This window comes from Delphinus delphis, chromosome 3 (genome assembly GCF_949987515.2).
Source record: "Delphinus delphis chromosome 3, mDelDel1.2, whole genome shotgun sequence".
NCBI classification, from domain to species: domain Eukaryota; kingdom Metazoa; phylum Chordata; class Mammalia; order Artiodactyla; family Delphinidae; genus Delphinus; species Delphinus delphis.
Window position 1 is genome coordinate 100645185 of NC_082685.1, and position 17957 is coordinate 100663141.

At 37.2% G+C, this 17957-nt stretch overlaps 1 protein-coding gene across 1 annotated transcript in view; it reads right to left on the reverse strand.

Annotated features, from left to right (window-relative positions):
- The window catches only part of ADGRV1 (adhesion G protein-coupled receptor V1), a 565763-nt gene that overhangs the window by 296482 nt on the left and 251324 nt on the right, over window positions 1-17957 (reverse strand). Inside the window, exons 79-82 of the mRNA XM_060009164.1 lie at window positions 10650-10834; window positions 5373-5622; window positions 4707-4846; window positions 3018-3178 (exon numbers count right to left, since the gene is read on the reverse strand). Coding sequence (XP_059865147.1) covers window positions 3018-3178; window positions 4707-4846; window positions 5373-5622; window positions 10650-10834 — 736 coding nt within the window. The remainder of the gene's footprint in view (window positions 1-3017; window positions 3179-4706; window positions 4847-5372; window positions 5623-10649; window positions 10835-17957) is intronic.

The following is a 17957-nucleotide window of genomic DNA, read 5'->3' on the forward strand; positions in this document are numbered from 1 at the left end:
AATTTATAGACAATTATCTCCTGTTACTTACTGTAAACAATGACATTGTGTTGGCACTTACATACTTAGTAATCTATAGAGTAAATAAAACTATTCATCATTTAAAAGGGAAAGCTTTAGTTTGACTAATGTATTAAAGCATTTCTCCATCATAAGAGAACAAAAAAGAACAAATGTGAGGTCTCAGCTTAAAAGCACTTCAAAACAGGAGACTCACCCACCTACAAGTACATCAAACATGACCTAGTTCATGTATTGATGTTAAAAACGAAGTGGATTATGGAACGTTACAGCGTCTCATTAAGTTCATAAGGCCATATGGATTGTACTCCAGAGTCAAAATTAGGATGATTTTAACCCAATGTCTACCTCTGATAGATCAACATCAACAGAGTTATGGGAAGCAGAGCAGGTTTCTTTGATATTATTCTCCGAATAGTAATAGTACCTCAAACCATGCTTAGGTTCCTCAATAACTATAAAATTATGGCATTATCATCTAAAGTTATTGTAAGTTGTGATTCTTCCAAATCACCTTTGAGGTGAGTCCCATAACGTTACACTGCTGTGCAGTTATTTACTCATCCTTTCTATCTTTTTTTAGCTTCAAGGGATAACTTTAATTTCTTGGAATTTGATAAACTGGTTTACAATTTTAAAAGTCACAGGTATATAGCCTAGTCTTTCACCTTTCTAAATGGAGGATTATTAACTTCTTGGCCTACATGCCCATTTCATACACTTGGATCATTTTAGTTGTTCTGCTCTAGTAAAGTAACCAGAACTGTAAACTAGAATTGGAACAGATACACTGTGATCTATCCTGATTGTTTTTAGAAAGGGTTTAATTTCTGTCTACTTGTATGTTACCGCATTTCATGAAAAGAGTTTGTCAGATTGCTTCCAAATTCAGAGGGATATTTGGTGTGGCCTGACCTAAATTAGAGAATGTGTATGTAAGATATATAAAAGTCTCTTGCCTCGTTCCTGGGGGCCCTCAGAGTGATAGAATGTCATCCTCCCCAGAAGCTGAAACTGAGCACAAAGATAGGACTTTATGTCTCCTGATCCACAGAACGTGCAATCCATGTTACAATATGTCATGGACAGAGGGGAAAAAAACCAATAATTTCAAATATGAGTCCAAGTCAAAAGTAATAAATGTAGATATTAATATTTGGGTGTTGGTTCTCAAATACATGAGTAAATCTATGCAGCCTTTTCAAGAGTTAGTTGCAAAAATGCATATTTATTAACAATCCTCTCAGGAAATATCTTACAGTCCTGCTAGTCTTCTAAAAAAAACCAAGGTAACATTCTCTCTTTAGTTTTTAAAACTCTTTGCTTTGATGTTTAGTATTTAGAACAAGCAAAGGATTTTGTGGGTTATATTAGCACTTAGATTTATGTCTCTATGGAAATACATGAAATGATATCTAAATAGATTTTATTTCAGGATTTTACCTTTTGGCTCTATTTCATCAGTCTATGAAATTTCTGTAAATAGATTGCATCAAAGTAAAATAGGATGTCTCCATCTGATTTTGGAACTCTGTGTACCTAGAAGAATCTATTAAGCAAGAAACATCATTCTTATGGAAGATGCTATTAAGAATAAGAAATTATTAACTTTTGCTACTGAATCTAAGTTAGGTTTAGAATTAAGATACATTAAGGAAAATGTATAACTTTATAAAATGAAATTATAATGAAAATATTTTAACTAGGACACAGAACATTAAATTATAGTAGAAAGATTTAACAACCAGGACAAAGAAGAATAATTAACTACATGCTTCTACCTCCACAAAATTTTCCTAATAGATAAAGATTGCTAGGGGACTGTTTGCACACCAAGTAAAAGACATAAATTCAATGATAATCACATTTACACACAAAATATCATGAAAGCAGAATGTCTGACTTAGTATATCTACCACCCTGTTAACACAATTTAAGCATTTTTTTTTTTTTTTTTGCAGTACGCGGGCCTCTCACATGTTGCGGCCTCTCCCGTTGCGGAGCACAGGCTCCGGATGCGCAGGCTCAGCGGCCATGGCTCATGGGCCTAGCCGCTCCGCGGCATGTGGGATCCTCCAGGACCGGGGCATGAAACCGTGTCCCCTGCATCGGCAGGCGGACTCCCAACCACTGCGCCACCAGGGAAGCCCTAACACAATTTAAAATCATATATTGTGGGTATGGAAATGGAGGTATTAGGCCCAGGTCTCACAACTAGCCAATGGCAGGACCAGGATTTGAACCCAGGCCATCTGGCTTCAGAGTTACCCTATACCCAGTCCTCTATGTAGCATGTTGTTCACAGAAGCTGCTGTACGTCTGTAAAAGATGACTCAGGGCACAGAATGGATGAGGGTGGGGACAGAAATATAGTGTAAGGAATTCTCAGACTCCCAACCACAAAATCAAAACAGCAAATGAGAATAATTCTATAGTTATTCAAAGCTAAGTTATAGGTAAATAGTTTGACAGACATTAACACAACTCAAGTTCCTATTCCTGCCAGAAATGGGACCTAGATGTAGAAGGTGAAAGACAATTTCTTTTTTAACACAGTGGTTAAGCCATATTTAGAGCTTCTAGACTGCAGAATACAAATCAACCCAAGGGATAGGTTTATTTTCTAATGAAAATACAAAATGCTTTGTTTATATTATCTCACACAATCCTGATATTCCACTGCAGAATCTGCCTTCTAAATCACAGCACTATCAACTATACCCTTTCTTACTATCTAGCTTCTATCCCACACTGTACTTTATATTACAGATGAGTTGGAACTATGTCTTGTTCTTTCCTTTCCCTCAGTACAAAGTTGGTCCTCCATAAACAACTGCTGTATGAATTAATGAACAAGACCATGGGAAAGTTTATTTTCTCCTTGTGTTGACGAATTACAGTATGCCCACATCTTGCATATATAAAAAGACTCCGGGAAAATGGGTTTTATTCTCATCGATATTTTAAATTGTTGACTCAAAAATACTGTAACTCACCTGAGATACATATAAATCCAGAAGAGAAAAAAGCTTCGTTGTATGAAGACAAGTTGTCAGTCTGGGCATAGACTGCATACACGGACATGTATGAACAGGCACATTCCACGTAGTTTGAAGTGTCCTCAATCACTTTGCAAAACTGACTGTCAGACAACCAGCTAGGGCAAAAACACAATCGTCACTACTCCTCTTTCATCAATACTTTAGGCGTTGAGATGGCTTTTAAAGAAAAAATAACTTACTGAAGCTAAGTATTCTTTACTCAAGACGTAAGCAGACCACATTTTCAAGAAGAAACATTGGAGGGAACACCTTGTCCAAGACGTGACACAAAGATCCCACAGATACTTCAAGAAGCAGCCTAAATACTAACTAAACCTGCAGAAGCATTCCCAATACCAAAGAAGCTGGTCCTCTCAAAAGAGCAGTATCAGTCCCTACCTAATCTAAAGCAAACACACTCAAGGTGTTCAACAGAAAGTACTCTTCCCTAGCATTCAAGAATACCAAAAGGTCAACATAGCCATCAAATGTGCAGTGTTCACCCTTCCTCATTTTTCACAACTCCTTTATTTTGAGCCACATAAATTACTTACATGCTTTTCTAAGTTTCCTAGCTCAGCCTTTTTGGATTTTGAGCCAGTTGTATTATGTAAATGTTTCGCAGGGTTCTTTCAGGTGTTTCCTTCTATAAGGTTTGGCTTTTACCACAATAACTGTCATGATTATAGCAAATACAGTGTCACATTCCATGCCTTCCGAGCATCCCTCAGTGACTACCGACTGAGCCTCTTCCCTTCCAGTGCCTCTTGATCCCTTTACTTTTCTAAGGACATAAAACTTCTTAATTCCAACTGCAGATTCAAGCTTGAAACATTCAGTATTAATTATATATTGAGGATTGTAGAGTGTATTAGGTTTAAGATGTGTCCTCGGACATTAGGAATTTCAATGGAAAATTATTTTCTCACAACGAGACTAAGGAGAGTTTTGGTGTTTGAAGGACAGTTGGTTACCCAACTAAGCTGTTGAACCCTCTTTAGAACTTTAGTTGGTGTGGCTGTAAGTCAGTAACAAACAGAACCTAGTGACTGATTTGAACCCTAAACCTTCTAAGCCAGCAATGCCTGACCCTGCAGCCCTGGTTGAGCTCCCAGAGAGAGAACTGCTCAGAAACATGTCTTAGGCCAAGGAGAGTTAAAGAAAGAATCATGCCCTTCTTCTCATTCTTGTGCATGGCTTTAATCCCAAAATGTACTCCAAGTCATATGTGGACTAGAATTATAAATCCCTACTACTCCCTCTAAACATAGAGCAGCAGATCCAGAACCACAAGCCCAGATGGAAGGGGTCAAAAGAAATTCCTTCCCTGCTCAATAAATTAACCAATAACCACAGGGAGGTTATCTGAATTGAGTAGAACTCACACTATGTCCCGTGAAAGTAGTAATAATAAAGGAGTACATAATGTGTTAAACACATATTTAAATTGTTTGGTTGCGTTTGCCACCTGCACAAGGCTAGACCATTTCCTATGCTGCTTTGTCTCATTTAGTGTAGAGGTTATTCTCCAATCTAAAATCTCACCTGAGACCTCTATGTTCAGTACAAAAAAAAACACTGGGCTTAATGATACTGGAATGGGGAAGGAACAAATTCTGATTTTAAAGCATTATTAACAAGTACCTTGCAGCAGCCTGATTCCAAAGGAGACACAGAGATGTCTGGGGAACAATTCTAGGCTCAGCAGCATAAATCCTGTAGAGAATCTCATTGTTGTTGGTCAGGGGTTGTGAACTCTGGCCTTTCACACTCAAAGATAATACCTACAATGCCAAAAAGAATAGAAAATGTAATGATTTTTTCAAATTAATGTCATGACTGAATCTCCCATTCTGAACTTCGCTTCATTTTTCCAGTCATTTTAGTTACTTGCTTACTGTCACTATTATTCATAGCTTATGAATGCAGGCTGTCTGGTTGGTTTTCCACTGCAAACATTCTACCTCTACTCCAGCTGCTGAGCAGTCTCCAGCTGACAGACTTTATTGTCAGACTTCATCACAAGCGGGATATACAATACAATATAGCATTAGAGAAAGCTATGGTTTTTTTTTCACTTTCTCCACTTATATATATATTTTTTACTTAATAAAACATGAAGGAAATATTTCCAACTATTTTTGAGACTAAACATTCTACAACTAGCTCATAAAGATAGGACATGTTTCGTAATTAGCTCACCATGTCTAGCATTTACCACAAATGTGATCAAGTGAATGTATCCTGAGGAATATGTTTGCTAAGGAAAAATCAGATTCTAACCACATAATTCTTTAAATGATAGATTACCTTATTTTTCAGGGCATGAAGATTAGTTCCAGTTATAAACCACTGCTGGCTGCTATACTCTGTAAACTGGACTAATTCACATATACTTTCCCCGGCCATTATTTCTGCATCCGGAACATCCAATAACCTCTCTGGAATTCGAATATAATCACCTTCTTTTCCTTCAAACTTGTGCCCATTGATTTGCTGAGGGTACCAGTGAAGAGCCAGTATGGACAAATACGGGCAACTGTCAAGGATGGTTTTGCTTCTATGACAGAAAAGCAAAGGTTCTGCTAAAATGGCATGCATTTGCATATGTATTTGCAAATATTTGTTAAATTTTTTTAACATATTTGTTAAAAACATATTTGTTAAAATTCATCACCTTGGAGCTCCTTCCTTTATGTATAACCATGACACTACCTACCCAGGAGCAGTAAAGAGAATGTGCTTTCAGTTCTTTTACGGTGAATTGTTAGGATTTTCTGCACAGAACTTTCTGCATCCTCTTGCCTGATCCCCCTTATAACCTAAAACATGGGCTTTTGCAAGCTGTTTCACAGATATCAGATCTGTGGTTATAAAATGTACTTTTCTGTATTAGTCACATCAGCATTGGTGGAATAGGTTGAGGAAAGGATGCACCACTAAACTGAAACTCTGCTTTATATTCAAGAATATCATAAAACTTATATACCTAGAGCCATGTTTTCATCAAGTTTACCTCACCCCTTTCTAAGCCATCAGAGCATTTCCAATTTAACCATATTATCTGATAAAAGAAACAGCCCTGAGCAGGGATCTTTATCCATTTAACAACTGTTTTCAACATTCCCTAGGCACGAGATCCTGTGCTCAGTGAAATTGCTTCCAAACCTCAGCGTGTGTTGAAATCACCTTGAAGCTTGTTTTAAAACACAGATTTCTAGATCACATCCCACTCTTACTAAATCAGAAACCTTGCCTGGGGGAGGCTAGAGTTTCTACGAATCTGTATTTTTTAACCAGTCCTCCAAAAAATCTGATACATTTTTTCTGTGGATCTATCATGTTTGCAAACAATGAAGAGACACAAAGGTGAATCGTACCCGAAACCTGCCTCAAAAAGAATAGAGAATATATTAGGATAAAAATCATGCATTAAGTTTTAAAAGTTACATGGGCCACAAGAGATGCTGAGTATATATAAATGTATCATGGATACAAATACCTCGTCAAGGCCCCTAACCTGGGAAATGGAGTTGAGAATTTTAAACAGAAGATTTGAAAAAGAAAAGAAAGGGTAAGGGCTAACTTTTTCCTCTAGCTATATACTCTCTTTTAAAAAAATCTTTAACTACCACATTTGAATTGGTACCTTTAAAATCTATCTTTAGTCCAGCCATTCATCCAGGCTCTAGACCCCTGTGTCCAAGACTCCTATTAAAACAGTTCAATCCATATAGGCCATCTGCACCTCCACAACAGCTTATAAAAAGCTCATCTCTTCATCTTCCCATCTAGCTTCCTACATCTTCACTGGTGACTCAGAGCTAAAAAGCTGCCACTGTCGACCTCCCCACCCCTGACCAGGTACAATGTGACTGAGACCAGTGAACCTACGCCCTACCCACCCACCCTGGAATCTTCTGATATTTAACCCATCAGTGCTATCAGGGACCCCATTACGTTGGCATTCTCAGACGAACACAACAGGTACAGTGACTCTACCCAACGTTGACACAAGTGTGTCAAATCCGTGGCCCCTTAAGAGGGCCTGACGACAACTACACTCTCCCTGACACTTTAACCTCCTATATCCATGCTCTTCCAATGCACTTACTTTGATCAATCCCCAAATCTGCTTTACACCTAGGTTTAAATGAGGGGGAAAAACCCACATTAACATGTAGATTGGCACCACTACAAATCCACAATGACCGACTTCAGTCAGACCCTCAATGCCACTTGACATTGTTTTTACTTGGCTTCCAAATGATTGTTCTAGATACCATCATTCTCCTCAATATCCCTGCTCTATTCCCAAACCCTTCACTCCCAGTAGATGCCCCTGAATACTGCTTAAGACAATGTATAAATAATGCATATTAGAATGGTCAACATCTTTAGAGTTCCCTGAGTTTAAAAAAACTCATCTTTAACATAGTCCTCAGCACGATCGCTCTAAAATCCTAAATCGGATTCCTACACACACATACACACACCCTACCTAACGTATTCTATATTCAATATTTAAAGGTTGATGATCTCCCCAAGTGATGATTTCCCCAAATGTGCCATGCTTGCTCCTCTTGCCTGACTGCCATTATACATGCGAAACAGCAAGCCTGCAGGGACGATGCACATGGCCCAAAACATACTGATTCCTTTATTCATTCTATTCACTCATTATACCATAACCACTGAGAATCTACCATGTACCAGACACTGTTCTAGGCCCTGAGAACACATTAGGCAACAAGACAGAAAAAGCCACTCCTTTTGTGCATCTTATACCCTTTTGAGTTCTCACCAGGCCTTTGAGAGCAAAGATGGAATCAACATTCACAGCAGGGTAGATGGTTCACGTCTACCACTATCTCAACATCCTGGTGATCTTGCATAAATATGGAAAAACAAAGAGAAAGGACTGAGACTATACAAAGCTATGAACTATCTGACTTCACCGAACAACACTTTTAATCAGACATGTCCCGCTAAATAACAATAATTGCTTTTTAAATAACATAGTACTCTGTGAAAATTGGAGGGAAATATCAACTTCCAACCATGTTCTATTATGAGCTATTTTTACGTTAAGTCAAACAGAATTAAAACATGATTCAGGTCTTTGTACTACAATGATCCAATTTACCTTATGAATGTAATTTATCAATAAAACACCAGAACTGGAGAATATTAACATATAGTTACAAAATTAACTATATAGTTAATACACAAACCACATTTTACTTTTTCCTTTTCCTCTTACTTGCTCTCTGCCCTGAAACTCCAGCCATGAAACAACATTTCTGAAGTTCAGCAATATGTTCTAAAACAAAAGACTCTGAAGTTCAACAACATTCAGAGAACTGCCTCCAAATGGATGAAATTGAACCAAAACTCCAGGGAGAAACACAATTAACAGTATATTAAAGTATGTCTAAAAGTTGATATGGATCAACAGAACAGAATAGAGAGCCCAGAAATAAACATACACACCTATGGTCAATTAATCTTAAACAAAGGAGGCAAGAATATACAATGGAAAAAAGACAGTCTCTTCAGCAAGTGGTGTTGGGAAAGTTGGACACACACTTCATGTAAATCAGTGAAGTTAGAACACACCTTCACACCATACACAAAAACTCACAATGGCTTAAAGACTTAAACATAAGACATGACACCATAAAACTCCTAGAAGAAAAGCATAGGAAAAACATTCTCTGACATAACTCATACCAATGTTTTCTTAGGTCAGTCTCCCAAGGCAATAGAAACAAAAGCAAAAATACGTAAATGGTACCTAATCAAACTTACAAGCTCCTGTGCAACAAAGGAAACCATAAACAAAACGAAAAGATAACCTACAGACTGGAAGAAAATATTTGCAAATAATGTAGCTGACAATGGCTTAATCTCCAAAATATACAAACAGCTCATACAACTCAACAACAAAAAAACAAAAACCCAATCAAAAAATGGGCAGAAGATCTAAATAGACACTTTTCCAAAGAAGACATACAGATGGCCAACAGGCACGTGAAAAGATGCTCAACATGGCTAATTATTAGAGAAATGCAAATCAAAACTACAATGAGGTACTACCTCACACCAGTCAGAAGAGCCATCTTAAAAAACCTACAAATAACAAATGCTGGAGAGGGTGTGGAGAAAAGGGAACCCTCCTACACTCTTGGTGGGAATGTAAGTTGGTGCAGCCACTATGGAAAACAAAATGGAGCTTCCTCAAAAAGCTAAAAATAGAGTTGCCACATGATCCAGCAATCCCACTCCTGGGCATATATCCAGACAAAACTATAATTCAAAAAGATATATGCACTCTTATGTTCATAGTAGCACCATTCACAATAGCCAAGAGATGGAAACAACCTGAATGTCCTTCAACAGAGGAATGGATAAAGAAGATGTGGTATATATATACAATGGAATACTACATAGAAACAAAAGGAATGAAATAATGCCATTTGCAGCAACATGGATGGACCTAGAAATTATCATACTAAGTGAAGTAAGTCAGAAAGAAAAATAACATACGATATCACTTATATGTGGAATCTAAAATATGACACAAATGAACCTATCTACAAAACAGAAACAGATTCACAGACATAGAGAACAGACAAAGGTTGCCAAGGGTAGGGGGACGGATTGTTTGGGGTTAGCAGATGCAAACTATTATATATAGAATGGATAAACAACAAGGTCCGACTGTATAGAGCAGAGAACTATATTCAATATCCTGTGATAAATCATAATGGAAAAGAATATAAAAAAGAATGTATATATATTATAACTAAATCACTTTGCTATACAGCAGAAGCTAACACAACGTTGTAAATAAACTACAAGTCAATTTAAAAAAACTTTTTTTAAAAAGGAGTGAAATTCTGACACATGCTACAACATGGATGAACCTTGAAGACACGCTAAGCAAAGTACACCAGACACAAAGGACAAATATTGTATGATTCCACTTATGAGGTGCCTAGAATAGGCAAATTCATAGAGACTGAAAAGTAGAATAGAGGTTACCAGGGCTGGGGGAAGGGAGGAAAGAGGAGTTACTGCTTAATGGGTAAAGATTTTCAATTTGAGAAGATGACAGTTCTGGAGATGCAAGTGGTGATGGTGGCAACAGTGTGAATATACTAAATGCCACTGATCTGTACACCTAAAAACAGTTTACATGGTAAATTTCATCTTATGTGTATTTTACCACAATAAAAAATATGGCCTAAAATATGTCTAAAAGTTGGAATCATCTTACTTTTTTTTCCATTCAGAAATGTATCTTCTACTCATTATATAAATATGAGTAAGCAATAACACATTTTTATTTTTAAAAGAACCTTCAAAACAAGAGGAATATATAACTGACAGTATAAGTTAATTTCTCTTGATGTAGTTTCTATGTTTTCTTCAAATAATTAACTTAATTTGCCCATTAGGTACAATGTATTGATTGTATAATCCTGAGTTACATCAGTTAAACATCAATTTGCACTGCATATTACTTTGTAAACTGTGAAGGAATACATATAAGGTACTGCTATTATATTAAATGATACTTACTTTTCACCAAGAGAGCCACAAGTAACATCAGTCAGTAGAGAAAAGGCAAAATTCTCTGTCACTTCAGTAAAGTGACTGAATCCCCTAGTGTCCTTGCGTTTTGGGTTAACAAGAGCACAAAGAATCTCATAGAAAAGATTTCGGCTTTCAATGCTTAATGCTTGCTTCTTTCCTTCAACAGTTATCTGGAAAAAAATCCAAGTATGAAAATATATGTTCAAAAATAAACTGCTTAAATGATATATATGGTATAACTTGTTCTTTATTACCAGTTACTAACATTAACAAAAATGAAGATGAACCTATGAAGAATTTAAGAGAAGTCAGCATCAAAATCATATTTCAAATGCATCTGTACTTTAAAAAGCAATAAATAATCATTTTATAAAGAAAAGGCATAATCACCAAAATATCTTCTACTTAATATCTAGATAAAGCCCCAAACAGTTGCATTGGTCACTTAATTTTAACTACAATAATTAACATCACGAGTCAAATTAATCTCACTTTTACACCTACCCCAAGATTCTGTTTTCTTTCGACCAACAACTAAGGAAATAGACACAAGAATATATGTCTATAATAGAACAAAATTTATTCTTATCTGTTTTTTATTGGACAGAAGCCACCACGTATCACTAAATTTCTCAAACATCAAAGGGGAAAATCCTTTTCCAACCAAGAGTAGTCAAGAGCTCCTGATACTCTTGCCTTTATTGGTAAGTATGAGCCTTCCTACCTGAACGGACTGGGTTATTTGTTGTTTGAGGGACAAGGAGAGTAAGAGGAAAATAGCCTTCATGATTTAATTTTTACCCCTCACGTGAATGATGGGGGACACATTTTTACTGTCAGAGTAAGCATGGGTGTGAAGCCACTGACTTGTTATTCCACTACACTCTTAGATACCTGAGGAGTCCCTATTAATTCTTCAAAATCCAAATTAGTCATCACTTTTTCTGTGATTTCTACCCTATGCCCCAGCTGCTGGCATACATGATTACACTCTGTAAGTTGCACATACTTTTACTAATGAACTTACGACAATGTTGAAATGATTTTTCTGTTACTGCTATTAGTTGAGCTCACTGAGAAAGTGGCTCAATATTCTCTATATATTTTTTAATAACTTTGTAATCTATAGAGTGCCGAGATGATGGCTGAACTCAAGATTTAAGTTTATAAGAGTAACCATCTTAAAGACAATTAGGAATAATGGAGAATAATACACAGGGTAAAGATAAAAGGTACAAAATGAAATTTAACAAGGTAAAAACTACAATGGGGAGATAGGGAACAGCCCATTGGTTACTAAAACGATCAAACTGAATATGTTAAATGAAAAATAAGCTCAAGAAACACTCCCAGAACTCAGAGAAAATATTACAGACAAATGGGACAAACCTGTAAGATACAACAAGCATATAAAATATTAGGTAAAAGAAAAAAGCAACATAGATCCTTGATAAGCTAAAGAAATACGTCTAAAATGCAGAGTTTGCTTTCTTCCAGAGAAAATTAGGAAAAGAAACAACACCAGATGTATTTGGGTGATTTTTAAATATAATTTCAAGAGTTTTTAAAAAAATCTTACCAGAAATCAGACAGGAAAAAAATTACTAACAGAGAAATAAAAATTCAGTCTGACATCAGACTTTTTTTGCTAATGAAATGACAGAAGCCAACAGAGCAACATAAGCAGTTTCAAGATTTTAAGGCTGTGATCCAAGAATTCTAGAGCCACTCAAACATTCATACATATTCAAGGGTAAGAGAAAGTTTCTTTCAGCAAAGCACACAAAAAATAAAACAAGGAGGGAGACCTTCAAGATGGCAGAGGAGTAAGATGTGGAGACCACCTTTCTCCCCACAAATACATCAAAACTACATCTACATGTGGAACAACTCCTATAAGAAACCGACTGAACGCTTGCAGAAGACCTCAGACTTCCCAAAAGATGCCCTCAGGCGACCTACACGCAGAGACGGGGCCAAATCCAAAGCTGAACCCCAGGAGCTGTGCGAACAAAAAAGAGAAAGGGAAATCTCTCCCAGCAGCCTCAGGAGCAGTGGATTAAATCTCCACAATCAACCTGATGTACCTGCATCTGTGGAATACCTGAATAGACAACGAATCATCCCAAGTTGAGGTGGTGGACTTTGGGAGCAACTGTAGACTTGGGGTTTACTTTCTGCATCTAATTTGTTTCTGGTTTTATGTTTAACTTAGCTTAGTATTTAGAGTTTATTATCATTAATAGATTTGTTTATTGATTGGTTGCTCTATTCCTTTTTCTCTTTTTTATATATAGATTTCTTTTTCCTTTTTCTTTTTTTGTGAGTGTGTATGTATATACTTTTTGTGTCATTTTGTCTACATAGCTTTGCTTTTGGCATTTGTCCTAGGGTTCTGTCTGTCCGTTTTTTGTTTGTTTTTTTTAATACAGTATTCAGTGCTTCTCATCACTGGTGGATTGGTTTTTTTGTTCAGTTGCTATCTTCTTTCTTTCTTTCTTTTTTCTTTTCTTTTATTACTTTCCAATTATTTGATTTTTAATAATTTTCTTCTTTAATTTTAATAACTTTACTTCCTTTTTTTTTATTCTCCCTCCTTCCTTCCTTCCTTCCTTCCTTCCTTCCTTCTTTTCTCCCTTTTCTTCTGAGCCATGTGGCTGACAGGGTCTTGGTGCTCTGGCTGGGTGTCAGGCCTGTGGCTCTGACGTGGGAGAGCCAAGTTCAGGACATTGGTCCACCAGAGACCTCCCAGCTCCATGTAATATCAAGTGGCAAAAGCTCTCCCAGAGATCTCCATGTCAATGCTAAGACCCAGCTCCACTCAACAACCAGCAAACTACAGTGCTGGACACCCTATGCCAAACAACTAGCAAGAGAGGGACACAACCGCACCCATTAGCAGAGAGGCTACCTAATATCATAATAAGGTCACAGACACCCCAAAACACACCACAGGACACGGTCCTGCCCACCAGAAAGACATGATCCAACTTCATCCACCAGAATACAGGCACCAGTCCCCTCCACCAGGAAGCCCACACAACTCACAGAACCAACCTCACCCACTGGGGGCAGACACCAAAAACAACATGAACTACAAAACTGCAGGCTGCGAAAAGGAGACCCAAACACAGTAAGTTAAGCATAATGAGAAGAGAGAGACACACACAGCAGGTGAAGCAGCAAGGTAAAAACCCACCACACCAAACAAATGAAGAGGAAATAGGCAGTCTACCTGAAAAAGAATTCAGAGTAATGATAGTAAAGATGATCCAAAATCTTGGAAATAGAATGGAGAAAATACAAGAAACGTTTAACAAGGACCTAGAAGAACGAAAGAGCAAACAAACAGAGATGAACACCACAATAAATGAAATTTAAAATTCTCTACAAGGAGTCAATAGCAAAATAACTGAGGCAGAAGAATGGATAACTGACCTGGAAGATAAAATAGTAGAAATAACTACGGCAGAGCATAAAAAAGAAAAAAGAATGAAAAGAACTGAGGACAGTCTTAGAGACCTCTGGGAAAACATTAAACGCACCAACATTAGAATTACAGGGGTACCAGAAGAAGAAGAGAAAAAGAAAGGGACTGAGAAAATATTTGAAGAGATTATAGTTGAAAACTTCCCTAATATGGGAAAGGAAATAATCAACTCCAGGAAGTGCAGAGAGTCCCATACAGGATAAATCCAAGGAGAAACACGCCAGACATATATATATATATATATATATATATATTTTGCGGTATGTGGGCCTCTCACTGTTGTGGCCTCTCCTGTTGTGGAGCGCAGGCTCAGCAGCCATGGCTCACGGGCCTAGCCACTCCATGGCATATGGGATCTTCCTGGACCAGGGCACGAACCCGTGTCCCCTGCGTTGGCAGGTGGACTCTCAACCACTGCGCCACCAGGGAAGCCCCAAGACATATGTTAATCAAACCATCAAAAATTACATACAAAGAAAAAATATTAAAAGCAAAAAGGGAAAAACAACAAATAACATACAAGGGAATCCCCATAAGGTTAACAGCTGATCTTTCAGCAGACACTCTGCAAGCCAGAAGGGAGTGGCAAGACATATTTAAAGTGATAAAAGGGAAAAACCTATAACCAAGACTAGTCTACCCAGCAAGGATCTCATTCAGATTCGACAGAGAAATTAAAACCTTTACAGACAAGCAAAACCTAAGAGAATTCAGCACCACCAAACCATCATTACAACAAATGCTAAAGGAACTTCTCTAGGCAGGAAACACAAGAGAAGGAAAAGACCTACAATAACAAACCCAAAACAATTAAGAAAATGGTAATAGGAACATACATATTGATAATTACCTGAAATGTAAATGGATTAAATGCTCCCACCAAGACACAGACTGGCTGAATGGGTACAAAAACAAGACCTGTATATATGCTGTCTACAAGAGACCCACTTCAGAACTAGACACATACAGACTGAAAGTGAGGGGATGGAAAAACATATTCCATTCAAATGAAAATGAAAAGAAAGCTGGAGTAGCAATTTTCATACCAGAAAAAATAGACTTTAAAATAGAGACTATTACAAGAGACAAAGAAGGAAATTACATAATGATCGGGGGTCAATCAAAGAAGAAGATAAAACAATTGTAAATGTTTATGAACCCAACATAGGAGAACCTAAATACATTAGGCAAATGCTAACAGCCGTAAAAGAGGAAATCGACAATAACACAATCATAGTAGGGGACTTTAACACCCCACTTTCACCAATGAACAGATCATCCAAAATGAAAATAAATAAGGAAACACAAGCTTTAAATGACACATTAAACAAGATAGAATTAATTGATATTAATAGGACATTCCATTCAAAACCAACAGAATACACTTTCTTCTCAAGTGCTCATGGAACTTTCTGCAGGATAGATCATATCGTGGGTCACAAATCAAGCCTTGGTAAATCAGAGAAAATAGAAATCATATCAAATATCTTTTCTGACCACAATGCTATGAGACTAGATATCAATTATAGGAAAAAATCTGTAAAAAATACAAACACGGGCTTCCCTGGTGGCGCAGTGGTTGAGAGTCCGCCTGCTGATGCAGGGGATAAGAGTTCGTGCCCCGGTCTGGGACGATCCCACATACCGTGGAGCGGAATGGCCCGTGAGCCATGGCTGCTGAACCTGCACGTCTGGAGCTGTGCTCCGCAATGGGAGAGGCCACAACAGTGAGAGGCCCACGTACCGCAGGAAAAAAAAAAAAAAAAAAGCAAAAAAGAAAAATACAAACACATGGAGGCTAAAAAATACACTACTTAATAACCAAGAGATCACTGAAAGAATAAAAAAAGTACCTAGAAACAAAGGACAATGAAAATACGATGACCCAAAACCTATGGGATGCAGCAAAAGCAGATCTAAGAGGGAAGTTTATAGCAATACAATGCTACCACAAGAAACAAGAAACATCTCAAATAAGCAACCTAACCTTACACCTAAAGAAATTAGAGAAAGAAGAACAAAAAAACACTAAGTTAGCAGAAGGAAAGAAATCATAAAGAGCAGATCAGAAATAAATGAAAAAGAAATGAAGGAGGTCCTCACGGTGAGCCATAGCCACCCCCAACCTCCGCAGGAACCCTCCAACACTAGCAGGAAAGAGATCTTCATATAAACAGATTCTTGCTGGTGTGAAGAGTCATTCCAAGAACCGCAATGTGTTGGGTTATCCATCCACCTTTCTTTCAGGTAATAACGTGCCAAATTCTGAGTCCAGGAAGATAGAACCTAATTAGTCTAGTTATCACTGATCAAAATGTCATTCCCCTCTCCTGTGACTGGAAACCCACTTCAGACCTAGGGACACATATAGACTGAAAGTGAGGGGATGGAAAAAGATATACCATGCAAATGGAATCAAAAGAAAGCTGGAGTAACAATACTCATATCAGATAAAATAGACTTTAAAATAAAGAGTGTTACAAGAGACAAGGAAGGACACTATATAATGATCAAGGGATCAATCCAACAAGAAGATATAACAATTATAAATGTATATGCACCCAACATAGGAGCACGTCAATACATAAGGCAACTGCTAACAGCTCTAAGAGAGGAAATCGACAGTAACACAGTAATAGTGGGGGACTTTAACACCTCACTTACACCAATGGACAGATCATCCAAACAGAAAATTAATAAAGAAACAAACGCTTTAAATGACACAATAGACCACATAGATTTAATTGATATTTATAGGACATTCCATCCAAAAATAGCAGATTACACTTTCTTCTCAAGTGCACATGGAACATTCTCCGGGAGAGATCACATCTTGGGTCACAAATCAAGCCCCAGTAAATTTAAGAAAATTGAAAGCATATCTAGCATCTTTTTTGACCACAACGCTATGAGATTAGAAATCAATTACAAGGAAAAACACATGAGAAACACAAACACATGGAGGCTAAACAATACATTACTAAACAGCCAAGAGATCACTGAAGAAATCAAAGAGGAAATCAAAAAATACCTAGAAACAAATGACAATGAAAACACAACGATCCAAAACCTGTGGGATGCAGCAAAAGCAGTTCTAAGAGGGAAGTTTATAGCAATACAAGCCTACCTCAAGAAACAAGAAAATTTCAACTAAACAATCCAACCTTACACCTAAAGGAATTAGAGAAAGCAGAACAAACAAAACCCAAAGATTAGTAGAAGGAAAAAAAATCGTAAGATCAGAGAAGAAATAAATGAAATAGAAACAGAAAACAATAGCAAAGATCAATAAAACTAAAAGCTGGTTCTTTGAGAAGATAAACAAAATTGATAAACCATTAGCCAGACTCATCAAGAAAACGAGGGAGAGGACTCAAATCAGTAAAATTAGAAATGAAAAAGGAGAAGTTACAACAGACACCGCAGAAATACAAAGCATCCTAAGAGACTACTACAAGCAACTCTACGTCAATAAAATGGACAACCTGGAAGAAATGGACAAATTCTTAGAAAGGTGTAACCTTCCAAGACTGAACCAGGAAGAAACAGAAAATGTGAAAAGACCAATCACAAGTAATGAAATTGAAACTGTAATTAAAAATCTTCCAACAAACAAAAGTCCAGGACCAGATGGTTTCACAGATGAATTCTATCAAATGTTTAGAGAAGAGGTAACACCCATCCTTCTCAAACACTTCCAAAAATTGCAGAGGAAGGAACACTCCCAAACTCATTCTACCAGGCCACCATCACCCTGTTACCAAAACCAGACAAAGATACTACAAAAAAAGAAAATTACAGAC